Source organism: Apteryx mantelli, chromosome 16 (assembly GCF_036417845.1).
Source record: "Apteryx mantelli isolate bAptMan1 chromosome 16, bAptMan1.hap1, whole genome shotgun sequence".
NCBI lineage: Eukaryota > Metazoa > Chordata > Aves > Apterygiformes > Apterygidae > Apteryx > Apteryx mantelli.
This window is the reverse complement of record NC_089993.1, coordinates 18,404,656-18,422,626: the sequence shown is the minus strand read 5'-3', so window position 1 is coordinate 18,422,626 and position 17,971 is coordinate 18,404,656. Positions and strand designations below refer to the sequence as shown.

At 50.1% G+C, this 17,971-nt stretch overlaps 1 protein-coding gene across 1 annotated transcript in view; it reads right to left on the bottom strand.

Moving 5' to 3' along the window:
• Positions 1 to 17,971, bottom strand: part of MPRIP (myosin phosphatase Rho interacting protein) — a 109,077-nt gene that overhangs the window by 9,838 nt on the left and 81,268 nt on the right. The window contains exons 14-23 of the mRNA XM_067306190.1: positions 16,329 to 16,920; positions 15,262 to 15,378; positions 7,968 to 11,834; positions 4,602 to 4,749; positions 3,893 to 4,010; positions 3,148 to 3,307; positions 2,815 to 2,934; positions 2,224 to 2,310; positions 1,275 to 1,437; positions 711 to 796 (exon numbers count right to left, since the gene is read on the bottom strand). Of these exons, the coding sequence (XP_067162291.1) occupies positions 711 to 796; positions 1,275 to 1,437; positions 2,224 to 2,310; positions 2,815 to 2,934; positions 3,148 to 3,307; positions 3,893 to 4,010; positions 4,602 to 4,749; positions 7,968 to 11,834; positions 15,262 to 15,378; positions 16,329 to 16,920 (5,458 nt within the window). The remainder of the gene's footprint in view (positions 1 to 710; positions 797 to 1,274; positions 1,438 to 2,223; positions 2,311 to 2,814; positions 2,935 to 3,147; positions 3,308 to 3,892; positions 4,011 to 4,601; positions 4,750 to 7,967; positions 11,835 to 15,261; positions 15,379 to 16,328; positions 16,921 to 17,971) is intronic.

Below are 17,971 nucleotides of genomic sequence, written 5' to 3'. Positions count from 1 at the left end.
ATCTATGTTTAATGGTGCCTTCTGAGCGGCTTTATTTACCCTTCTTTTTCCTGTGGTCCCACAGAAACGACGAGTGCGTAACACAATGAAATTCTGGCAGTCAGCAGCCCAAGCACAGACAAGCTTGGCACAGCGTTACTGGGCTTTGGGAACCAACAGTGAGTACAGAGTGGCTGGAGAACCACACAGGGCCATCTGCACCACGTTAACACACAGGAAAAGTGTGTGTTAAATATGCTCAGCACCAAGGCACTTTTGTTCCATATAAAGACCAAAAAGCTTGCAGTGCTGAACAATGTAAAACCTAGAATGATGTGTACGTTTCCACCTTTTGATACCACCTAAATTTCAACTAAAAATGGGGAGCAAATACTGCGAGAATCCTCCTGTGAAAGACCAAGAACCAGGGTTAACCACATACTTTTTTCAAGTGGGGAGCAGCTTCACACCTGAATTTCAGTAGATGCAGTAGCGCCTGCCCTACAAGGCATCATGGGGGCGGGGGCCTTGCTGGCTGCACAGCAAGCCATTTCTTGTTTGAGAGCTAGTTTTTCTCTCAGGTGCCATCCAGGCTAGCATTAGTAAGCCAGAAATTCTCAGTTTTCTTCTCCCTACCAAATTCTTCCAATCTGCTCCATGGTTTTCCCAGCAATCCCCACTGGAGAGTGACGTTGGGCATTTGCAGCATATGGGGAAAGATCTGAACTCACCTTTGACCTGATATTCCTTAGTTGTCGGCTAACACTGGATCTGTCTTTCTTCAAGAAATCAGGGTTGCTTTTTGATTTCATAATATCTGGGGAGAAGCAAAAGAAACAGCATTAGCCTGGTGCCCATAGGCTTCCTGTAAGGAACAAGGCTGGGGACTTATCTGCCTTCCCAGCCTGGGCAAATGCCCCCGATGAATCTGACTCAAGCAGCACGGCCATGGACAGAGGAGACTCTCCAGGGCCTCTGCTCCCTCATACTAAACACAGCATGAGGCTTTCATGATGCAAAATGACAGAAGGCTACCAAAGACCACAAGCTTCCCATCCTCCAGCTGGAAGGAGGAACTGCCATGGGGAGGGCAGTTCAGGCCTGTTTGCTCCTTGCCATCACTGGCGAGACGGTCTGCAAGGAGCAGAGGCAGGAAGCGGTGTGAAATGGCAAAAAAGCACCATACAAAGCCCTAAACTTGGACCCCCTAGTGCACAAGAGCTCGTACTCCAGGATGCACGTGTTTGTTAGACTAGAAAAACGAGATTGCTTAGAGCAGCTGGAGGAGGACTGACCATATCCCGATACAGTGGTGTTCACAGGGGACTTCTCTCCCTGAGCTTCTGTGGCTGCTTTCAGCTGCTCTTTCAACCTGCTGATATCACAGTCTGCCTTGGCCTTCACAATGCTCAGCTCTGTGTAGATGTCTTTGTACTTGTCACTGGCATATTTCTTATCCTGGCAAAGGAACAAGAACAATCCGACAGAGTGAGACAGACAATTGGAGCCAAGGGGTTTATGAACGTGCTGAAGAGAAGCTTGGCAAAAGCTGCCGGAAGAAGGGCAGCGCGTTGGAGCAATGCCCTGCTCACCTAGCACTTTTTTTTCCTCCCTACTCTGCACTTTACAGTTATGGGAGCTGGCTGCTGACGGCAGGGATAAATTCCAGTTGTCCTGCTGAACGTTCAGCTGGGGGCAATCCACATATTTTACACATGCTCTTGAAGCCGCATCTAACAGCAACACAGGACTTAAGTTATGCAGAAAGCTCTGATTTCTCCAGCTAGCATGCAATGCTGCCCATGCATGCTGGCCCATTTGTTACAAGATTACTTGTTTGTGGGTTTTAATTTTAGTAAAGACATTGAATAGAACTAGAATTCCCAGAACTGGCCTTGGCAAACAGGCCGTCCAGAGCAAACCAGATCTGATGTGGGGAGGTTGGGCAGATCTGTAACACTGAGTATTTTTGCCATTTCAAATCTGATCTGATGTGATAGGAAACCAGGAAAATACACCGAAGGTGATGTTTTCCCACATGAAGGGAGAAGGGGTAAATCCTGCACTGATTCAGTAGTGGAATGCTTTATCAACCACACCAAAATGGGTACTGAATTCAATTAAGGGGAAAAATTAAATATTTCAAATCTTGGGATAAGCAAGCTGAATCCTAAGAGCACACGCACAGGAGGAGAGCACAGCCCTTAGGAGCATTCATAGGAACAGGCCTGTCCCGGACATTACCCTCAGTGCTGTCTGCAACTCGTCTTTGAGAGAGCTGATCTCCTGCTTCAGGTACTGGATTTCTGATTCTTTGACCCGCAGTAGGACCTGTAGGAACAACAGCAGCAACACTTTCCACCTGAGCACACGCAGAGCTGGCCTGAGAAGGCCACCGGCTGGGCTTGGTGACGGCCGAGCCAGGGCTGCATGTTCATTCCCCTGTCGACTCCCTGCACACTTGCAAAGTGGCTCATTCATACGTCTTCTAGTTTACGCAAGAAAGTTACTCCTGGGTCCTGCAGCGACAGCAAGGAACGTTGCCTGTGCTTAGGTCACCACTGCGCTTCCTGCACATCCCTTGCTGTCTGTCCATCCCCACTGCTTTGTATGCATTGAACCCCATGGGACAAGCAGGAGATGAAGAAGGGGACTGCAGCTTTCTGGCCTGAAGTGTCAAGAGCTCCTGCCTCCGTTGCACCCCTTCGACGCACGGTGCAGACCGCGCAGACCTTGCCTGCCCCACAGACACGCTGCGGGGTGGCCCGCGGGCTCCCTGCACGCTCAAACACAGCCCCTTCGGCCCGGCAGCGCTACGGGGGGCAGAACACTTACCTCTAACTCGTAGGCATCCTTGCCCTGCGTGAGAGGCGATCCAGCAGCCTCTCCGCCGCCCTCCCCGGTCAGTAACGTCCGCAGTCGCGTGATCTCCGCAGCCAGGCGGTTATTCAGCTCCTGGGAAGAGGAGAGAGCCGTGGTGGGAACGGAGCCAACGTGCCAGCGGCTTGGGTGAGAGGCTGCGACAGCATCTCCCCGGCCCAATCCAGCAGCTTCTCTCCAGCTTTCTGGGGTGCCCAGGGCTGCAAGGGGACCTTTTATCCTGTTGGCTTTGCAAACCCGCCCTCCTCGCGAGACAGCGCCACGAGGCCACAGGAACGGGCGCCTCACCTGGTTGTGGGCGTTGAGCTCCTGGTTCTCCCGCTGGCACTGCCGGAGGGCCTGCCTCTCAGCCTCCAGCGCCTGCGCCAGGTGGGCGTTCTCCAAACACTTCTGGGAATACTGCTCCGAAAGGACCTCCAGCTCCCGCTGCACCGACTGCAGCTCCTCCCTGGCAAAAGACCCAGCAGCTAGTGCTCTACCCTCGCCGCACAGGCGGCCTCGCAGCGTCCTCAGCAACCCCGCAGGGCTCTTCCCAGAGACACAAGCCACAAAGCGCCCGGGAAGGCGAAGGAATCGCATCCTCCCTTTTGGAAAAACCTTGAGTCCAGAGTCAGCTAACCCTCCCCTCTCACAGCACTCCAATGTCTGGGCTCTATAGATGCACTAAGGTTTGCAAAGCTGCTTGGCTCTTTTTTTTTTCAGCTCCCATAAGGGGACAGCCTTGCCACTGAACGCAAGGTGCTTTTGCCTGGTCTGGTGAGATTTGCTTCAACAATCCTCATGCTGCAGCTGCCTGGAAAGCAGCAACGTCTCGGCACATCTGCTACCTCTGGTGACAGCAAAGCAGCAGAATTTCAGTGGTCCTGGGACACTTATGTGGATGGGCACAGCTGGGCCAGTACAGAGGGAAGAGATCCCCTTTGACGATGGATCTGATTCTAACCTATTGCCGAAACCAAAGAGGAGAAAGGGGTCTCCCACAAGCTTAACCTCCCTGCGAGGAACAGAGACAGACAGCGAGAGATCATCTTACAGGTATTGCCTCCGGAGGGCCTCGATATCGGCATTGACGCTGCTGATCTGGGAGCGCTGGGACTTCTCCAGCTCCCGCTCCAGCTCCTCCCGGTGGGCGTTCTTCATGGCCTCGATGGCTGCGCGGGGTGCAAGACGATTAGCACTCCAGGAGGAAGGTGACACAGTCACCGCTAGGCCCAAAGGACTTATTTTTTTTGGAGATGGGGATTTTTTTTGTTTTTAAGGGAACAGAAAAGCGAGTCATCCCAGCGAGCCATCCCTCTGTTTCACAATCGCTTCATTATGCGCCACTGGCCGTAAAGCGGCCAAAGGGCTTCTGCAAATCCTGCTTTTTAATAAAGTCCAAACAATTGTCCAATTCACATGTTGTTTCCTGAATTATGGGCCTCCTAATGCAGAGACCCTGGGCTCCAGTACTTTAAAACTCCCAGTGGCACTGAAGAATGAATTCATTGTGGAATCAGCAATAAATTAACCACAGGAATGACTAACGCCTTTCTTAGACAGAACAGAAAACTGATCAGACCGTGTTACACCCGGCCCGGAGGAGAGCCAGGAGATGCCCTCCCTCCAAAACGTGTGTCCCATGATCCCGTCCTCCTCATCCCACCTCAAGCCCTGCTCCTCCAAACCAGAGCGGAAACCACCCCCGTGCTGCCGTCAACACGGACCAACCCCGCGGGGTACCCTCTGGCGCGTCCCTGTACCTGAAATGGTGGCAGCGGTTTCCTCTGCCAGCAGGCGGTCTTTCTCCTCCCGCAGCTTCTCCAGCTCCCGCTGGTGCTGCCGCTGCAGATCCTCTATCTTCTTCTGGTGCGTCTCCTCCATGGCTGCAAAGCCCCTTTCACATGTTGCCTGCAAAAGGGACGGGGAGATGAGGTTGGCCCAGGAGCGCGGGGCCGAGCGTCACTGCAGCGGAGAGCCCACCGGGAGCCACGTGCCAAGTACACCGGGCTTTCACTGGATCACCAGCTCTTTAAAAATGACTAATGTGCCCTCTCCGCTCTCTTCTGCGACCCCCGCTTTCCAGACACAACCACCTCTGGGGTGGCACGCAGACGGCTCGCGACAGCAACGCTGCCTTAATTCACAACTGAGTGTCACCTCGAAAGCTGTACGGGAAATTATCTGCTAATTTTGTTACTAGCAGTGAATTTAGGCCAGGACATAGGGCTGCTCTATGGGATTTAAGAGCCCCAAAGGGCGAGATCTTGAATCCTAGGCTGCTGCTTCTGCCTCTGCGGGGGTCCAGACGCAAACCACCAAATGCAACCCTGCTTCCATACACGACTGCAGGGTGGGAGCAGAAACCTGCGATCCTCATCGCCAGGTCTCCAGCCACCCGTGCGGCCCCCTGAGCTTCCCCAGGGCAGGTGTCGGACCCAGGAGGAGATTCGGCCCCGCGCGGGCTTTTCCTTCACTTCTGAAGGAGGCATCCGGCTGCACGATACTCCCCGTATTGAGCCATCAACTTTACAAGGAGAAGCCACATACTTGGCACTCCTGCTGGGACAAGCCTGTTTCCACTCCAGACGCCAGCCCGGCCGCCCCGCCAAGCTCTTCAGGCATCGCACACGGAAACAAGGCTGCAGAGACGAGGCAGGAAAGCAAACAAGCGGGAGCTGCAGCTTGGAAAGCCGCAGACAGGCTCGCCCGGCCAGGCGCCCACGCACGAGCAGGAAGGGGTGCGAGCGGGACTCGAGACGCGGCACGGTCGTGCACGCCATGCCGGCAGGGACACGCACAGGCGCCCGAGCGATCTCTGCCGCGCGGCCGGACGGCTGGGGGCAAACCTGCAGCGAGCCACGGGGTCAGACCTTTCTCCCTCTTAACGTTTGAGGCTGGCGTTACTCAACTTTCCTGATTTCAGTGGATTTCTTCTTGATTCACGCTAGTGTTTTCAAAGGGAAGTGAGGACTGTCACCTAGGGAGTCCCTGGGAGTCCAAGTAAAATTTAAGGGGGACAAATCCACTCCCGCAGCGACATAAGCACTTGTGACTGCCTAACACCTGCCGACCTATATTAACTAACACTCTTCAGCGTTACCAGTTCGTTGGCTAATGAGATGTAACGTGTGTCATTCTGGTTCCTAATTCTCATCTTTGGTGCTTTTTTCCTCCCCTTTAAGTTTTGCTCCTGAGGCATTTTTCATTTTCTCAGCCTCATTTTTTTGAAACTCGTAATTCAGTGCCAGAACTTGTTGGGACTTGGCTGACTAGAGTGGTATGAAGCAGCCTGGCAGGATTCTTGTTTATACATCTAATATTGGAGGAAAATCTTAAATGCTCCTTGATAGTTCTGGATGGTAGATCCAATATTTAATGTATTGTAAATGCATTGCTATAAATCAGGATATTCAAACATGCACAAACCAGTATCTAGCATTATTGATATTACATTCTCCATCAGGTTCAGAAGAGAAGAAACAAGCATTTTAACCTGTAAATAAGAGAGGTTTCAAAGTGCCTGGCTGGTTTTCTAGCCACGAGAAGTTTGTATTTTCCTTTCTGTCCCTCTGCTGCATACAGTGGTGCACAGACAGGCCAGGACCAATGCGTGCTCCTCCAGTCCTGCTCTGCCCAGAAGAGGCTGCTAGCTCTCCCACCAGGCAAACTGCAATTTTTGGCAGTCTTCACCAGGGAGCAAATTTGAAAATACAGGAGGGCCGTCAGGTCCATTACTTCTTATTATTTTTGAGCAATTGCCTCTATTTTGGTTCTGGCCCTTTTGCTTCTCCCCCAGCCAGACCATTCCTTGGTACAAGCAACCTTGTGTTGTGCACGGCTCTCAGGAAGGGAGCATGATCCATGCACATGACTGGCAGTGAGTGGGAAGTTCAAGAAGGGCTTTTCCTTCCTAAGGGATATGAGAGGATGGAGCAGAGCATTAAGTAAACACCACAACTTCACCCTGATCTACCCAGCAGCTTTCTTATGAACACCCGATTCACGCCTCAAGAGAAGGAGAAGGGATGTGGCAGCACTACTGTTCTTCCCAGACTAAAAACACTATTTGGCTACAGCTGAGCCACGCTTTATTCCCAGTCCAAATGTGCTCTCAGGATCTTGCTGCTGGAAGCAAGTTCTCCCACCACTTGAACACGTTTTTGCTGACTTGGAAGAACGACTGCTCCTTGAAAGCATTGCCAACATAGCCTTCGTCTTTGCCTGCAGTCTCAATCGGCTGATCTCTTGGGTGCCCCTCCTTCCCCTCTTGTTCAATCTGGAAGCCTCCTTGAGTGCTCTTGGAAGCTCTCTACCACCCTAAAACCAGCTCCTAATTGGAAATGGTCTCAGACTTAAAGCAAAACACCAAACCCAAAAGATTTTTAGAAGCTGTAGCATCTAAGGCTAGTTTTACAGCCAATCCTGACTGGCGAAGCAATTTGAACAAATGCATTTCTTTTTGCCATTGGGTTTTTCTGCACCTAGTTTGGGCTTCTGATAACTGTGCACTGTTTGTTATGTAAAGAATTGCTGGAACATAATACCAATGTGATTTCCCTCTCAGCCACTTAGGATATTTGTTTTGCTATAAAATTTGGCATCCTTTTATAGCTACTTTCCCCAGGAACATACATTTTGAGAGCACAAGTTTCCATTTCATCTTACAGTTTTGAGGGCAGCAGAGACAGACCGGAGATTTGATCAGACTGGGAAAGACAGAGTTCAGGAATGCTTTTAAAGGGAAGTCACAAACAAAATGTATGTCTCAAGTATGAGAAGAAACACTACAATGTTCATGCTTAAGGAGTGTATGACATTATCAAGGTATTTTGAAACTCTCCCTCCCTCCACACAACCAGCAGAATCTGCCACAGAGACCACTTCCAATAATTAACTCTCTCCCATGGAGACGAGACCCTCAGCAATGCATTTAGAATACTCCAGCACAGAAAAAAGAAAGCATTAAAAAAATAACATGCCTTACAAGGGCCTTTTTTAACATTTTTGGGCTTGCTTACATGTGCTGGCTCTCACGCGGGATGCCCCTAGGTTCTGCAAGCCTGACTGACTGCACCCTCCCAGTATACTCAATGGCAGAAAGCAGAAAGCATTAAAAGTACTAAAACCTTTAAGTTTTCAAAGTCTTTCTGGTATTTTTCCCTCAAAGTTGAAGCATTTCCCTCCAGGTGCTTGTTCTCCAACTCATCTCTCATGACATTCATCTGGGCCTCCAGCTCCTGGATGCGCTCTCTCAGGCCGTGCATGGAGTCCAGCTCGCTCTCGGAGACCTGCACCCTGCCATCAGGCCCATCGGCCGCCCGCGCACTCCCATCGCCCAACCCCTCCGAGGGCAAAGCGTCAGGCTGTTGCCTCTGATACTCATCAAGGGTCTCCTGCAGGCGCTGCAGGTTCTGGTTGTAATGCTCCTGCAGCGTCTGCAGTTCCTCACTGTGGATGACTTGCAATTCCTTTATCTTGGCCTGGAACTTATCCTCCAACATTTGCATCTGCTCAAGGTGATACCGCTCCATGTTTTGCTTATCACGGACAATGGCGTCAAGCTGGTTTAGGCCCTCTGTTCTCTCGGCCTTTAGAGCGTCCTCTGTCCTATTTAGCTGCTCTATCACATTTCGAATCTCCTCCTCATATCTGCCTTGTAATTCACTGATGCTTTTGCTGTGTTTATGCTCTTCCTCCTCCAACAGCCTTCGCTGACTGTCAAGCTGGGATACCTTTGCTTTGAGATCAGCATTCTCCCGTTCAAGCATGGCTATCACCTCACCATATTCACCCTGCTGCTTTCTAAGTAAATCTTCGTACTCGTCCCGAAGGAGAGAAACGGTCTTTACACGTTCTTGGCAGAGTGCATCCATGCTCTGCAAGGATTCTTTGTAAGACTTCAGCTCTCTCTCATACTCTAATCTGACCCTGCAAGCTGCGTAACAAACCTGAGCCTGAACAATTGCATCTTGAACTAACAAAGATGAATACCGTTCAAGGTCTCCCATGCATGAATGATATGAAAGACTCTGAGATATCTTTAGCAGCTTCTGGCAATCTCTCATTGCTTCCTCAGGAGGCAGAGATAGTAAGGCAACAGATATTTCCTTAAGAACATTTGATTTGTCTTTTAGTTGTTGGGCAAGATCTTCTTGAATGGAAACAAGAGTTTCACTACTATGGTCTGGCAAACTGCAAGTCTCCTCCATCTTGGCTAATTCCTGATAGGGCATCATTTGTAGATGGCTCCCATCCCAGGAGATTTGGGTTCTTTCTGAGGCATCTTCTTGAATTTCAAGTGCTTCAGAAATCTGATGCATAACTCTGTCAAAATCAGGAGTCCTGTATGCTTTGATGATTTCCTCCAACATGCATTTATGTTGCTGGAGAGCTGTTTTGGTATTATGAAGGTCTTCTTCAATTGTTTTTAATCTCTGATGAAAAGACTCTCTCATTTTCTGTGCGACAAACCCAAGTTCTGCCTTGATCAATGTAGCATCTGCTACTGTGCTGAGAAAACACGGCGAAAAGCCCAAACCTACTGTTTCCGTTTTGCCCTCTGCTTCTCCTTCTCTGGTGCTCAAGTGCATTCTTAGTTCCTCCACCTGGCTCCAAAATTCCCCTTCCAGCAGCAGCTTCTTAGATAGGATGTTGGCCAAATCAATTGTTGTATGAGAAACATTTGCTGGCTCTAATAAAACCACCTCAGCTGTTCCTTGGATCTCTCTGAGAATCTGAGATATCTCAGAGCTTGCATTTTTCAAAGACTCTGCTATTTGGTTGATTAGAGAAGCTTCAAATGCCACTCTCTCAGAAAGCCATCTTAGCTGGCCTGCATCAAACATTTCCACTTGCTGCTCCTTGGAGGCATGTTCCTCTTCACTCAAAAAATTTCCTTCTGAGGCTGGGGTTTGTGCGATAAGGCTTTCACTCTGCTGATACTCAGATGAGATTGGTGCCCCTCTCAAGGCCTGGATTGCATTTGATAAGGTTGTTTCCATGCTGGACAGAGTAACAAGAAACAAATCACTCTCTTTTTCCTTGTCTGATTTGGGTAGAGATCTTAGCTGCTCCCTGCATTTCTCTAAGCAAGTCAGTGCTTGATCATTTTTCATTTGGAAACTTCCCAGCTCGCTAACGTGATTTTCTATTAGCTTGAACTTTTCCTGCCTCTCATTTTCCAGCTGTGAGATCAGAGCACTGACTTGGGTTAAGCTGGTTTGAAGCTGTTCCCGAAGCTGAGACTCTGTGCTGGCCCACTGATGGTGAAGGGCTATCAGCGTTTCCTGATTATGACCATGCTGGCTTTCAAGCTTCATTGTTACATCTTTGAGCTTTTCCTCTGTAATATAAAGTTTGGTTTCCAGAGAATGGATGATTGAGAGATAGGTCTCAGAGTCACTTGTCCCTGAGGATGGGTAACCAAGAGCTGGCTCTGAGGACATGCTTTCCTCAGACAACGATCTGTCTTGGCTCGTGTCTGAAGAGGTGCTACTTGTCCAGTTTTTCTCTGATCCATCTGGATGTATATATTTTTGGCACTGGATGCTTGAGAAACGGATTCTTTGCCTTTTGGCACCCATGATTCCTATATCAGGCTTTGCTAAGGCTTTCTGAACCAACTCCTGGTCCTGGAGCTCCGCAGCTTTGGATGGAGAGCCAAATTCTTCTGCTTGCCTCTGGCTGGTCTCGAGAACTTCATCTTCCTCTTCCTTCAGTGCATAATTCAGAGCTGGAAGGACATCATGAGTTTGCAGATGCTGCCCCAGTTGAGAAGGATGACTTTCATCAGCCTCGACATTAGGGCCAAGGTCTTCTGCCTCCTCAGCACACGGAGCTGTGCCTACACTAGCTAATTTCTTTAAAGCCTCCTCTTTGGCCTTTAGCTTTACTTTAGTCTCCTCTAAACTGCTATCTAAAGCAACCATTTTAACCAGAGCCTCACTGAGGTCTTGATCTTTCTTCTCCACAATTCTCAAGTGCATTTCCTTAACATGTCTCAGCTCTTCTTCTTTTTCTTTCAGCACCTTCTGCACGCTCTGGAACTGATCCGATACTTCCTCAAATGATTGCTCCAGATTGTGGTAGTTGGTCTCTTCCATTTTCAACTTTGCTTGCAGCTTTGCAACTTCATTATCCGACTCCGCGACCTGATTCATGAGCTCATGAAACCTACATTTAATCTGATCTCTCTCCCTTTCAAGCTCCTTGATGTGCTCTGCGAGTTTCTGGATACTGGCCTCCTTCATCACCAGTTGCTCCTCCAGCTGGTGGACAATCTCGCTGCCTTCAAATTTTGCACTCAGTTTCTCTTTCTGCAGAATCTCCATTTGTTGCTCATTATTTTGTAGCTGATTCTCATACTCATTGGCCTTATCCTCCACCTCCTTCAGACTCCGTATTAAAACCTGCTTTTCCTTCTCACAGCTTTCCAGCAAAGCCTCGTAATTCTTTTGCAACTTCTCTTCCATTAGGATCCGGGCTTGTTCGCTAGCATTCAACTGCCTGCTTAGGTCTGCAATCCTATCTTGGAGTCGCTGTACCTCTTTCTGATGGTCCCTCTGCAAAGCTTGCTGCATTTCGAGGTCCCGTAGCTCCTGCGTCTTCTCTAGGAGCAGGGCCTCTGCGGTCTTCAGCTTTTGCTCGCTGGCTTTTAGCTGCGAGCTCAGAGTGGCCTCGCCATACTGCCACTCTTCCAGCTGCTCTTTGGCTTTCTCTTTTTCACTCTTCAGGTCGCTCCTCAACTTGGCCAGCGTCTGCTCTTTGATGGACAGCTCGGCCGCTGCATTACTGAGCCTTGCCTGCAGGCTCTGAATCTCGGCTTCGTGGTGCCGGATCACATCCTTAGCCTCGGCATAGCTACGTTTCAGTGATTGAATCTGCTGATTGATTAGCTCTTGACGCTGGCATTGGGCTTCCAGCTCGCTTTGGAGATCTTGATTGACTTTGTGGAGCCTCTGCCAGGCACCTGATGGCGAGGCGGCCACCTCGGTCTTAAAAAAATTGATTAAATACTAGATTAGTAACACTCTTGGCTCTCCCTTCTGAGTGTCACACCTCTGGCCAGGCAGGCCACGGAAAGGCTCCTTGCATTGTTTTGGCTGCTACCCACATGCTCCAATTGGGAAGATTTGTTCTTGGCACAATTTTTTTGTTTTAACCAACTTTTATTTTTTAAATGCGTGACAACTGCTTTCCAGTAACAGAAAACACGGACCGTAACATCAAAACAGCTCTACAGTAACAGGCTACAAGGAAAAAATCAAAACCAAACAGAACCAAAAAACAATGAAAAAGAAACACCAGCAGTAAAACAGAGACAGAAAGACAAGAGAAAAACTGGAAGGGAGTGAGAACGAGAAGGAGGACGGGAACAGGCTGAGAAGAAAGGAACTTCTTGTTTTAGTGTCTTTGTTTGTTTTCTTGTGAAACAAAAAGTGCACAGTTCAGGTAACACAGTCCTACCGAACAAAAGCAACAACAGAAAAGTGAGGTGAAAGTAAATGACATCACATCCCACCAAAACACAGGGAGATAGGACAGCTGTCGTGGCAATGTCATTTCTGTGACTGCTAAACAGGACTTACTGGCTGCTCATCACATTAAAGAGATGTTATGCTAAAGTTTAAGACTAGGAAGGATCTAATTTGTCTACCTGTAAAAAAAAGGACAAAAGAAAAAGCCCGACAAGTGAAGGGCAGAGAAAGATATGATGAGAATGTAAAATAAAAGAAACCAACCTTTGTGAGATTCAAACCAAAGCAGTGTGGCATGCAAAGAGAAAACTCACAAAGAGAGTCATGCAAAAGGCGACAGAAATTATGTATTTTAAAAAAAATACACAGACAGGAAGAGGCAAGAGAAGCACAGCGTTAAGCCTAGGAATTTGGCCTGCCTTGCTGTACTCTGGTTGCTGATAAGGAAAGCCCACAGATGTGACACTCAGTTATGTTAAGTTAAATTTCATGCTTAACACCAAAAACATGCAAGAATATTTCCCGGGACAGGTTAGTAAGTGACCCCTCCCGCCCGCCGTGGCCAGAGCTGGAAGACATCACGGGTATATTTAAAGAGGAGAGTGAGCCCCCACACTTTCTCCCCTGTTAGTGTTCAAAGCTTTGGGGTGGCTCCATCACGATTAAACTCAACAGCAGGAGAGAGAGGAAGGGTTACACGAGGCCGGAGAGGGCTTCAGTGCAAGGCACATGCATCAGTCCTGGTTAACTCTCAGCATCTTCGTTAAGAAATGTGCAGCATCTTTTGTGTTGGGCTAAACCTAGCAGTGCTGAGGCCTGGGGGATTTCCGTATGGGGCGGTCACGCTGCCTAGGTTTGGACCCCCAGGTTCAGCACAGCATCACCAGCCAGCAGGGGCAGGTGCCCCCACGCAGTGCAGCAGGGCAAGGGCAGGCAGCGGCCGGATGCCTCGACTGGATGTTCTCCGCCACCCTTTTCCACAGACTGTTAAAGGCATCTCTCAGATTTAGGCTTGACGGAAGGCACAATTCGGAGGGTCAATCCAAACAAATACCATGACATTTCTTCGCAGTCTGGGACTGCAGGGTCTCCCAAACAATAAGCTGCTTCACACACCTATTATCTCAGCAGAGTTTGGTCCCTCTCTTCCCAGGGAACGTAAGGGAAATCCCTAGTACAATTAGACTGGAGTAAGTAAACCCCTCAAAAAATCCAGTCTAACTTTTAGGTGTAAGTTTGAGTCAGCTCTTACTGCCGCATTAGTTTGCTCAACCCTTCTGCAGACTTTGTCTCTTGCCCCCAGCCCTCGTGTTGAGGCATTACGGCCAACTTCAACATGGCCAATCTGATGGTGGGTCCAGCATCCAATTTTTATCCCCGTCTACTGGTTTCTGGGCTCCAGGCTAAGGGAGGTCAGATGCCGTTGCTCTAGGGATGTGGTAGCTAGTCCGCTGCTGTGGAAACATGGGATACTGCCAGGGCCTGCGGCCAACGCGGGCTGCTGCCATAATGCAAGATTAAATATGGCCCAGAAACATAAAGCGGCAGCTGCAGATTATGAAGTGGCAAATCCAGTGGACATCTGGGAATCAGCTAATAGTTGGAGGAACCGTCCAGGTTTCTTCTCCTGTGAGAGGTGTCCTACAGGAACTCATCCCTCCCCCTTTGACAAACCTCCCCTCTTGTTGGTCTCATTTAATAGGCTTAGGGACACTGCAGCTGCCGGTGCTGTCTCTAGCACTGACTTATTTGCTAGATCCATGTCATTTTCTGGTTTTGGATCCCAAGGACTTTCTCCCTCTTCCAAAGTCATCAAAGTGAAAATACCACTCCTCCAAGCAAGCACTGTCAGCTTGGGGGTCTCTGGATATACTGATAAAAGCATTAATAAGTAACTCCTCCAAGGAGATTGCTGGTAAAGAAGGCAATATGCCTCCCTGCTTGGGTCAGTTCCACCGCCTTTGCAGTTTCTTCAGAGGAAGTTTCTCCCTTGAGAAATACAGACACAAGGTTCAGTGTCAACACCAGGTTCTCTGCCGTGGGAGCACAGAGTACAGCCATGCAAGTCCACTTTGGTCCAGAGCCAGTTTGACCAAATAGATTTGAGCAGGTCAAAACACTACGGCTGCACAAAAGAGGGCTACATACTTGCTAAAGCAGCCAGAAGCAGCCCCACAGGCTTCATGCCTTCTTTGGGGCACAGATGCTATCAGAGGAAGTGCTAGCTAAATATCTACTTTTTGGAGGTGGGGAGGAAAGGTTTTCCAAGAGATGCTCCTGCCTCTTTTGCCAGAATCTCCAGACCACACTTCCAGGCCTCGCTTAGGAAAGGCACCTTTTAACAGAACAAACCCCCAAAGTGCTCTGCCAGAACGGCCCGGTTGTCACGGCACAGTTCACACTCTCATTGTAGATACACCTGCATGTGCTGTGTTTGCCCATGTAACAGCCACACGAACATCCTGGCCAGGAGCTAACGCTGGACTACAAGATGTTTAGGACGCCTTCTGTCCACCCCACTGCCTGACAGGAACGTCTAGGATAATGACAGGGGGAAGCAGAGCTGTTGCACAGGCAAACACAGTATGTGATGCAACACTGATGTCAAGTGCACTTTGCTGAGGTCCTATCTCCTACGGCTGTGTTTTGTTTTCCCTCAGGGAAGCCAGTAGGTAATGTTACCTTCTGTCTCAGAGTAGCTGTGACCACTCATAGGAGAGTTCTCTACTGGATCCCAGACCAGAGGTTTTGTTAAACAGATGATCCTTATAAGGCTAGAGAATTACCAATATTTACAGGTGGTTCAAATCTCTTGGAACCCACTCCATTTTGCACATTTCCGCTTTAACCAGGATGCATTCATGAACACCCTGGACTGAAGCCCAACAGGTTCCCTTTCAGGTGCAGAGAAAGCCAGATTTCTCTCTCTTTCTTGCTCTCCTACCTGCAACACGTAGCCCTCCCGGGCGCTCTGTTCCCGGCCCAGCGCCACTTTCAGCTGGTCCTGCAGGTGCCGGTTCTGCTCCAGGAGCTCCAAGGCCTCCTTCTGCTTCTGCTCCAACTGGTGGAATATGAAAAGAGACAAAGTCCAAGGAACTGGCAGGGGAACAGCCATCAGGAGAAAGCAGCTCAAAGCAACGTACGGCAGAATGAACAGGGCTTTTGACTGCACTGCTGCTTTTCTCTGCTCTGGGATCTGAATCCTATTTTGCCAGGCAAAATCCCTCCCTGAAAGAACTAAGTTATGCATTATTTTAATTTGTAAAGCTCACTGCAGTGAAGGACAAATGGCACCAGCTAGTGCCAGTCATGACCCAGGCAAATCCCATCCTGGTTCATGCTGGCCATACTCCTGGTTACTCCAAGCCTGCACCCCTTTCATTCCTGCTAATGCATCTTAATCCTGACTAACAACAATCTTTGTTTTCCCAGGCATAGACCTCATTCAAATGAGCTGAGTTTCCTCTCTTCTTCTCCTAAAATCTTAAGATTGTTTATTGTAGGCTCCACAAAAAGGGAACCTTTGTGGCGTGAGCTACACTGACACTCAAGCCAGTTTATAGTTTTGTAGACATACTTACACACACAAATCTCTACAGACACAGAGACGCACAGAATTATGAGCTTAAATTTACAGTCTGGTTAATACACATTAATTGTGCTCATCTCACCAGAGGAAGGCTTGCTAACAACTAACAAAAACAGTCTCTGCTCCGTACCGGCTGGATTGGCTAGGGATAGTCAAATACCACCATTGCAACAACCGTCCTTTCAGCAATGGGGGAAACATGAAAGATGCAGTCGATTCCATTGGAAATGGCAGGGACACAGACCTGTTCCCTGCCAGGTCCCCAGGAGACCTGACAGCATCCACATTCATTGTTATTATGAAACATGAATAAATGCAGCTTCTTAGGCCTCTGCTCAGACGTCTTACAGTCACTCAGTAAACTGAAGGCCATCTCAGCTGCTATGGCACCCTCACCCACTCCCCTGCGCATCCCATTTTACCTCCTTCTCCAGCAGCGCAGTTAAGTGCTGCTTTGCAAGCCCCTCGTCCTGGTCCTCCGAGGCGGCGAGGTGCAGGGGAGCGATGGGGATCTGCTTCTCCTCCCGCAGAGGGGTCGTCTCCACCTGGTGCCAGCGCTGCTCGATCTCCACGTGAACGTTCTGCGGTTTGATATCCGCGGTGATGGGCAGGCCCGGGATCCTGTCCACCTCCATCCTTAATGCTTCCTCCGGCCCTGCCCCGTCGACAGCATCGATCATCTCAAAGCGCTTGCGCCTCTCCTCCCTCCGGCGGGCCCGCTCCCTCTCCAGCTCTCCCGGGTCTGCGTCCGAAGCGCCGGTGTCCTTGGGGAAGGCGGCAGTGCTGTTCTTTGAGGAGTCTGAAGCGTTTGCTCGCTCCTGCGCCAGGGCTTGCTGGATGGGGCGAAATTCAGCCCAGTCAAAGGTCTTGGACCGTCCTTCTCGCCTGCGCTCCCGGGCACGGCTCCGCTTCTGCTCCGGATCCATCTCGACTTGGTCTGCGTCTGGCTTCTCGCTCGGCTTCGGGCTAGTCTCAAAGGAAGAGCTCGTTTTGCTTTTCTCTTCCGGCAAGGAGCTACAGGGACAGAGAGAGGATGAAGGGAAGCATCACACAGTGCTCAAGACCATCATGCTCTCCCACGCATGCCTCAAAGAGCTGCTGCTTCAGTCGGGTGAAAAGGGGCTGCTCGAAGCCCAAGCAACTGCCACATGCCTCCCTACCCGTCCATCTCCCAACACCAACCAAGCCTCTTGCGAGGTCTGCACGTCGTGTAGGAGCTATTCCTCTCCTTCTCCCAATTGCCCAAGGCGTGAATTCAGTGCCAGGCTGCATCCCTACGGAGGGAAGCGCTCTGTGCCGCCTGTGCAGCGGGTGTGCACAAGCCAGGATGCAAGCGGCCCCGCACGGCTCCCTGGCTCCGGTGTCTCACCGCTGGTCCAACGCTCCCGCCCGGACCCACCAGAGAGCACCGCTGTCTCCTTTGCTCATCCAAGCCTGTTTCCTCCGCTGCCGCCACGGGGCCAGTGACTGCAGATCGAGTACCAGCCCACGGGGCTACAGCCAAGCAGCAACCACCAAGCAAGAACCTCCGCTGTGGATGTGAACGGGCTATGACACCTCTTCCACGGTTCACCTGAGCTCGTTCCCCACCCCGCCGATCTGCCTCCCTAGCCGCTAGGCTCCATGCACACACGTCCGTCGACAAGGCCATAGTCACGTGTTCACTGGGAGGTTGCTACTGGTCCCATCAAAGTCAGTCTGGCTTCAGAGCTGCTGGGCCGTGGCTTCCAGGAGGCAAGGAGCGCCCAGGCTAGCGCTCAGCGGGGAGGAGGAAGAAGCACGGGAAGGCACAGAGCAGTTCTCAGAGGTCTTTGGTAACAGGGGTACGTTTTTCCTTGAGCTTGGCAAAGTCTGGGTGTTAATGGTTCAAAAACTTCTCCGTGCCACTATCTGTACTGAAAGCACAGATCTCCCCAAGGGAAAACACCCTTGCTGGTGGCAGTGGGAGACATGGTGGGAAGGGGGGCTGCATATTCTTAGATATGCAGTCATTGGCGCAGCAAGGAGAGCAAGAGTTATTCAGAATACAGCAAAAGTCACTGATAATGCCAATTTCTCAAGCAAG